This window comes from Mustela erminea, chromosome 3 (genome assembly GCF_009829155.1).
Source record: "Mustela erminea isolate mMusErm1 chromosome 3, mMusErm1.Pri, whole genome shotgun sequence".
Lineage (NCBI taxonomy): Eukaryota > Metazoa > Chordata > Mammalia > Carnivora > Mustelidae > Mustela > Mustela erminea.
The window spans coordinates 123851379-123859715 of NC_045616.1; the positions used below are offsets into that span (position 1 = coordinate 123851379).

At 51.3% G+C, this 8337-nt stretch overlaps 1 protein-coding gene across 1 annotated transcript; it reads right to left on the bottom strand.

The window, feature by feature from the left end:
- Positions 1–774: 774 nt before the first annotated feature.
- Positions 775–6730, bottom strand: ADRB2 (adrenoceptor beta 2). Its single transcript, XM_032337384.1, has one exon. The coding sequence runs from the start codon at positions 6475–6477 to the stop codon at positions 5221–5223; it is 1257 nt and encodes a 418-aa protein (XP_032193275.1). The 5' UTR covers positions 6478–6730; the 3' UTR covers positions 775–5220.
- Between the last annotated feature and the right edge of the window lie 1607 nt (positions 6731–8337).

Consider the following 8337-nt stretch of genomic DNA (forward strand, 5'->3'; position numbering starts at 1 on the left):
GTTCCGTGCTTTCCAGGGACCTGCCTCCCTTCCTTCCCGCCCCGTGAGGGTGACGGAAAAACCACAGGAAGTGCACTGATTCTGAGGGTGGAGAAGTATGTAATAGCCTTTGCAGAGAGGGCTTTGCAGCTCTTATTATTCTCTCTCTGGGAGTTAGTAGGTCATTTGCAAAAGGCATGGGAAGAGCAGCTGATGAAAAGGTCTAATAGTTTGGAAAACTGCTTAACCTTATTTCTCTATTTCTGGATTTCCCCCCATGGCCAAGGACTGTTGAGATCCTGATTTCCCCCGGAGGTTTCCTGTTTAGGAATGCAGTGAAACCTCTGAAATCCAGAGGAATTGGGGAGAAGGCCAGCTGGAATTAGGGAACGGTCTGAATACTTTTTAAGAACATTCAGGTCTATTGTTTTCAAGGACACAGAGGCCCAGATTTGGAAGGATCTTAGTCCAGCTCCTGCTCGGTGCAGGAAACTTTTGTGCTTCATCCTGCACAGAGCTTCATTTGGGCTTCTCTTGAATGCTTCCAATGACAGGAGGCTCACTCTTCTGATAGATAATCTATTTCAAATGTAAAGTCTATTTTTCACCTGGGCTGGGAATCTACCTTCCTCTAAGTTTCTGCTTGTCTTCTGGTGTTCATATAAAATCAATGTGCTCCTTTTCCCCCAGATGATCCTTAAATATTAGAAGGCAGGTACCATGCATCAAATAGGTCTTCAGAACATCCTCCTCTGCCAGCTGACCACCCTCAGGAAACTTAATCATTATTAATCATTATAGGACAAATGTCATCAATTCTAATTAGAATTATGGTCTCCTGGCTCTTCCTAGCTATATAAATTCATACCTGAAGAGAGCTTAGAGACCACCTGATGGGCCTCATGATTTTACGGAGGAGTAAACTGAGGTCCGCTGAGGAAAACTGCATGACCCAGCATGAGAGAAAGAGAGAGAGGGAGAGAAAGAGAGCCCGAGAGGGGACCTGAAAGCTAGTTACCTGAATCCCAGAGCAAGCCTCTTTGTACCTCACTCTGCCTCCTATTATTCATAAGATACCAGTATTTCCTAAGCCCTTGAGAGTGCTTGGGAAGTTTGTTTTCTTAGGTATTTCAAAAATGCCTCCTTCAAATTATATTTGCACTGTCACTGAAGGAGGGATTAGCGCAGGGTGGAATTTCGTGGACATGATACTGTCAGTGAAAAGCCTCGTTCCAAATGCACTCACTGTCCTTGCTCTCCGCGGTCAGAAGACCCTCTCCTCCAAATGGACAGCACACCTTAGAGGGCCACCTTGGCCTGCCACGTTTCCCATCAGGCCCCAGCGGCCCACTCCATTTCTGGGAACTTCCCAACTTCAGAACCAAAAAGGAATGCACCTGGATGTGAGGCGGGCTGTGTTTTTGCTCTACCCCGTGCTCCTTTTAAAGTTTCAGGTCCCTTTTCAGTGTTGCCCAAATCTCAGCGAAAAGATAAAGCAAAGGCTCAGAAACAAACTAGGCACTTGGGTGATAGGTTTCCTGTCCCAGTCCCCGGCAGCCCTGCAGTCACATGCTTCGAAGGGCACATTCCTTCCTGCCCCAGCCCACAGCAACCTCCCTCTTCTCTCTGAGAGGTATTGCGTTTCCAGTTCTTACACTCGGTCTGGCATGGATGATGAGCTGCCGTGGGCTGCTTCCTGGTCTGCATGGGTTTGGGCTCAAGGGGACCCGAGTTCCAGTCCTGACCCTGCAGCTCACCACTTTGTGCAGCTTTGGAAAGTTGTCTAAGCCTCTGTTGTCTCATCTGGTAGGAGAGGACAACTACATTGCCTACATCGTAAGGCTGTCCAAATGATGTCATGGCTAAAAAGGTGTCTAGCACTGTCCTGATCATTCAGGAATGATTCCATAAAAGGGATCTGTTTAGTATTATTCATCTTATGCTACAGAAGGTAGAGACTGAAGCCCATACCCACATTCCCCTACGTGGCACACAGTAGGTGCTTCAGAAATGCTCCTCACTGATTCTAGCCTGGGCTTCTCTTGGTAGTAGTTTCACCAAAAATATGCTGTGTACCACGTGACCACAGGTTCTACTTCAAAGCTCCCTTTTCCCCAGATTCCTTTCCCTGAGAGTGACCTCAGTGAGGAGGCCCACCCTGGCCTGCTACTTTGCACACCTGTCAGCTTGCATCTCAGGATAAGGTTCTCATTTGACAGACTCTGAGAACTTGCTGTCCAGGCAAAGAAAACTTTATGACGATGAATCCAACACAAACCTTATGTAACCAATCTGTCAGCAAATGGAGGGACAGAGGGACAGGGACAAATGCCTGCCTACTTCCCCTCCCCCTTGCAAAACAAAAAAGGGCAGAAAGCGAGAGATTGAGACCTTCCTGAAACATCCGTTTGTCAAGACCCTTAAAATTGATCAGAGTTTTTATATTAAAAGGATTCCCAAAGGAACATGAATATGGCTAAACTCCCTTGTACCTGAATTTTAACTGAAATTACATTAGAGGCTTCTCTAAGCAAAAAAAATATATATATATACAACATTTTTTTTTAAATAATGTTTATTGTCCATGGGACTTACAAAGGTGACAGAAAAGTTTACAACATTTTTTTTCTACTTGAAATTTCTACCTGGAGTGGCTTGAAATTCCTGGCAGGCTAAGGAATCTTGTAGCTTCCCCCTGAATGCTGAGGGTATCCTAGTACACTCGTGCAGAGTAAAAGAACAATTCTTTCTCTTGCCCCTGTTGCACATTATTTGGTCATCGCCTGAATTTTGTGCTAAGGACCTGAGAGCAATAAGAACACCCACTGAGTCTGTTATGTGACAGCCTGAGGGAAAAGCTTCCACAATTGAGGGTGAGGACAGAAGTCAATAACCAGGCAGTGGAGGGAATACAGCAGTTTCTGGAATAACAGCTGACAGCTGGCTTCTCCGGCTATTACCCTGTCCCTTACATCCTTGGCTTCTTACCTCCGGCAGGTCATTCCCCTTCACAGACTTTTCATCTCCTCGGATGCCCAGTGCTTTCTATGGGCTCTTGCAAGTCCAAGATCCTGTGAGGCCACCAGGAGGGTGAAGATTAGCTGGAGAAGCGGCCCACACCCCTGGGTGGGGGGGTCCAGAGCAGGTGGAGAATGTAAGAATGGGCAGGGAAGCCCTTGGAGAACTAGTAAAAGTGCTGAAGGGTACCCACTCTCCCATTCACCACGGCACGTTCCAGGAACTCGGGCACCTAGCTTTCCCCCTGAGAGCTGAGCCTGCACCCGGACACCCATCACTGAGCTGACAGGAAGCTGAGGAAGCCAGTGCTTTTCTGGTTGGGGACCTTGGCTGGGACAGCAGGGGAGAAGTGGAGTCAGCTTCAGGAGCGGGTGAAGTGGCAGTGAACCTGAGGGCTGACCCTTTCCAGGCTGCCGGTTGCCAAGGAGGACGGTCCACTCAGTCAAACCTGGGCCAAACTCTGGCTCAGACCCACGGGCAAAAATAGAAAGGGGGTGGGAGAAGCAATGTGTTTACTTTTGTAAACTCCTGTGCCTCTTCACGGTATAAGAACCTCTGCACAAAAAGACAGTAGACTCACAGGCCTCGCCTCCATGGATAAGCCCTCCCAAACACTGCACGTCCCCCCAAACACAGTCAGTGTCGGGGTGGCTGGAAGGTGAGTTCGGAAGGCAGAATGGATGGGGGGGTGGCTTGAGGGCTGTCACTAACTGGGCAAACGGTGGAAAGTCCCTCTCGGATGCTCTGCCTAAATCAAGCAGTTGCATTAGACAGAATCTACCAATCTATCTAGATTTTTGAAGCTTCTCTCTGTGGTTCTCAGCCGGGGGTGATTTCACCCCTCGAGGAGTCTTTGGCATTTTTCCGAGGGTGCAGCCGGCATCTGATGGGGAGAGAACAGGGATGCCGCCGCAGCTCTGACCACACACAGGGCAGCCCCCCCGCTACGGAGAGTCACCTGGCCCGCCATGGTAACAGTGCCAGAGCTGAGAAGTCGGGGTCTATACCCAAGTGAGGAGGGTCAGAAGCACGGGGGCGGGGGTTGGGGGGAGGGGGAGACAGAAGGAAAGGAGGAGGAGGGGCTGCGATCCCACTCCGAGGTCTTGAGGTATTTGTCGGGTGGGTGTTTTCCAGCTCTGTCCCTAGGATCAGTGCCCTTTCCAGGTTTCCTTGGAGGTAAAGGGCTTTGTTTGAGGACCTTGCTCATAAGACCGTCTTCCTTCTCTTTAAAATGCCAAACTCTGACGCAGTACAAAGATTTCCACTATAAGAGGCAGCCACTGTATCATAACATGAGCAGCTAGTGAACAAGTAGGACTTGCAGGTGGGTGGTGGCGGGGGCGCACGGAGGGACAAAACAGAGGCCCGTAACTCCGTTTCTGTGAGTCAGTGTTTCTGCTGTAACAAGGAATCCTCACCATGGGACCTGCGAGACAAGCTATGCTGACAGCGGGCGGAACTGCCCCGAGGCACTGGCCTTAAGAGAGATACAGGTTTGCAGCAGCAGATTCAAAGGCAAAGGAAAGGGTTAAAGCAATCAGTGCACGCCACTCCTGTATCATTCTGTATTAAGTCCCTGGGCAGTTATTACAAGTAGTTACCTGCGGTTTCCAGCGGGGGAGGCGACCACACTCCACTCAAGGGGTTTTTGGAGAAACAGGTGCAATGAAGTCATGGTCAAACAATTTATTTACTGTAAACTTTAGACTTTGCTCAGGAACACAACTGAAACTGCCCCTCAAGTCCATGCCTACAACACCCTGTTTGAGCAAATAAGAGGAGCGGGGCGAGTCCGTGTTCACAGCTGAAAGGTCCGAGATACTCGAGATCCTCCAGTGCAAGGGTACGGGAAGGAAAGACTCCTTCACATACAAATTACCAGCAGCAATATATATGTATATATATTACCCCTAATACTTGACCAATGAGGTAGATGCACGGAAAAGTCATCAAAACAGAGCAGCCCCAGGTCCTCTGGGACTGAAGCCCTTCAGACACAAACAGACACGTTCCATGCACAAAAAGGAACTCAACTGTACAAGAAACAATCACTCGAATATGCTTTCTCTTTTTTTACAGCTTAAAAAAATAAAAAAAGGCAGAAGGCTGCCCTTCTGCACATCTCTATACAATTTTATTCTAAATGTATTACACTCAAGTTAAATAGTCTGTGTAGTGTTTTGTTGGGAGAAGGGGGGTTTCATAAAAAGTAGAAAAACTGCCTTAGAGCAGTGAGTCGTTTGTACTACAATTCCTCCCTTGTGAATCAATGCTATCGTTAGGCACAGTACCTTGACGGTTCGCAAGGCCTTCCGTGCCTGGGGGGTCCTCACACAGCAGTTCGCTGTCTTTCTCCTGCCCCAGGTGACATCCACTGTGCTCCCCAGTGTAGTCGGTCCTGCTGTTACTGTTGTTGGAGTAGCCATTCCCATAGGCCTTCAGGGAAGACCTGCGCAGGCAGAGAAGCTCCTGGAAGGCAATCCTGAAATCCGGGCTCCGGCAGTAGATAAGGGGATTGAAAGCAGAGTTGACATAGCCCACCCAGTTTAGGAGGATGTAAACTTCCTTGGGGATGAGGTTATCCTGGATCACGTGCACTATGTTGACAATGAAGAAGGGAAGCCAGCACAGGGTGAAAGTGCCCATGATGATGCCCAGAGTTTTGAGGGCTTTGTGTTCCTTCAGGCAGAACTTGGAGGCCCTGCGGTGTCCGTGCCCACTCCGCCCATCCTGCTCCACTTGGCTGAGGTTTTGGGCATGGAAGCGGCCCTCAGATCTGTCGATCTTCTGGAGCTGCCTCTGGGCCACCTGGAAGACCCTGGAGTAGACGAAGACCATGACCACCAGGGGTAAGTAGAAGGACACGATGGAGGAGGCAATGGCATAAGCTTGGTTCGTGAAGAAGTCACAGCATGTCTCCTTGGCATAGCAGTTGATGGCTTCCTGGTGGGTGGCCCGGTACCAGTGCATCTGGATGGGCAAGAAGGAGGTAAGGCCCGACACGATCCACACCATCAAAATGACCACCCGGGCCTTATTCTTGGTCAGCAGGCTCTGGTACTTGAAGGGTGATGTGATAGCAAAGTAGCGATCCACTGCAATCACGCACAGGGTCTCGATGCTGGCCGTGACGCACAGCACGTCAATGGAAGTCCAAAACTCACACCAGAAGTTGCCAAAGGTCCACATTTTCATGAGGATGTGGCTGGCCCCAAAGGGCACCACCGCCAGGCCCATGACCAGGTCAGCACAGGCCAGGGAGGTGATGAAGTAGTTGGTGACCGTCTGCAGACGCTCGAACTTGGCGATGGCTGTGATGACCAGCACGTTTCCAAACACGATGGCCAGGACGATGAGCGACATGACGATGCCCATGCCCACCACCCACGCCTCGTTACGTTCCTCCGTGCCATCTTGGTCCGGCGCGTGGCTGCCGTTGGGCGCCAGCAAGAAGACGCTGCGGTTCCCGGGCTGCCCCATGGCGCGCAGGCTGGCAGGTGAGCGCACAGGCTGCCGGCGCACCGGCCGCGCCTCAGCGGGCGGACCTCCGGCGCGGCGCTGCGGGCAGCGAGCGGACGCCGGGAAGCCTCATTCAGCGGCCGGGGGATGGCTGTGCTGGGGATGCGTCCTGCACTCAGCTTGCGGGGTGCTCCTGGCTCCCCGTGCGCGTTGGAACCAGCTGGCGCTCTGGAGAAACCGCCCCGGAGTGCGCGCTGCCCGTTATGTGCACAGGACTTTAGGGACCTGCCCTCCCCGTGACGTACGGCAACTTTCCGCCAATGGCGGGCGGGCAGCCCCAAAGGGGCGAGGTCCCCTCCCCTTCCCGCCCTCCCCTCCCCTCTCCCGCCCCCTCCTGGGGCTGGCACGGGCGGGGCCCAGCTGCTCATGGGCGGCGGACCGGCCACCTCTCCCTGCCGGCTCCCGGGCTGGCCCCGGAGGCCTGCAGCTGGGGCTGGCGTGCTCACCCGCCGACCCAGGAGCCTTGGGCTCTTCTGGGGGCTGCTACCTGTCTGGCCCGGGCGCTTGGGAAGCCGCTCCCCAACATTCGGAAACAGAGACGACAGTGCCCACCCAGACACGCACGGGCAGGCACACTTGCACCCCGACAGACATGCTCAGACTTATACAGAACCCACAGCCACCGACACCGAGACACACCCGCCCAGCGCACCCACAAGCACACTCGCGCGCGCACACACACAGAAGCCCACAGGCACAAAGTCACCCCTGTCCAACAGAAACGGGGCCAAGACACAAACACAGAAGCACCCAGAAGCACAGAGGCATGGGCACGCACACAGAAAGAAGTAAACAACGCACAATCGCTGGCTTGGAGTTACAGAGCGCCACAGACTCGGACGTCCCCGTTCAGGTACTCCATCCCCTCGCACTTGCATAAGACCCCCAACTTCTCCCCGCCCCCGCGACACCCCCCACCCCCCGCAACATAGAAGCGCAACCACCGGGCAACATAGACGCGCGCACACGCACACGGGACACATTCCCTTTCAAACATTTGGCAGGACCACAGGAGGTGACTTCAACAGCTGCCCGATTTCCTCAGCACACTCACTGTCAAGTACTTTTGGTGCCCTCCTTGGGAATTTGCAGGCATTGAGACACAATTTCACTCCTTGGATTTCATTCGGAGCGGGAGCGGGGGATGCATGTATGCGTTTGGAGACAGAGAAGGTTGTGCGGTTATATTTGTAATTCTTGGGAGTGTGGCATCACTCCCTTGTTATCTGTGGGAATGAAGATGAGTTGAATTTGGATAATTTTTCCTTTCAACCTCATCTTCTTCAGCAAGCCCACTGCCACTAGAAATATCCTTACATCTCCCTGGCAAGTTGGTTGATCTGTTGGGTGGAGCCCTATGAAATTGCCGCTCTTCTGTGGTTTCTGACTTTAAAAGTGGTTATTTCATATGGCTCAGACTATTAGAATGTGTTAACATTAAGAAAGTTTTGAAACCATGGGAAAGAAGATAACTTCTCCTTAACAACAAAAAAAAAAGGTTGGACCAAGCCTTCAGACTAGGGTCTTTGTCCAGGAAATATTATCCTTTGCATCTGGCATATGACTTTACTGTTAAAAAGAAATTAATTTTCAGGGTTTGATTTCACAAGTGTTAGTAGCGTCTTTGAAAGACTGAAAGCATTTCATGCAGTGTAACCAAACATACTTTGTAGATTACATAATAACATAACAATGGCTAACATTTAGGGAACATTCTGCTGTGTGCTTTTCATGCATTATTCCATTTAATCCTTCCCACAGTCCCATGGTAGGGGGAGTACTATTTTTAGCTTAATTCACAAATGGGGCTCCAGGAGGAAA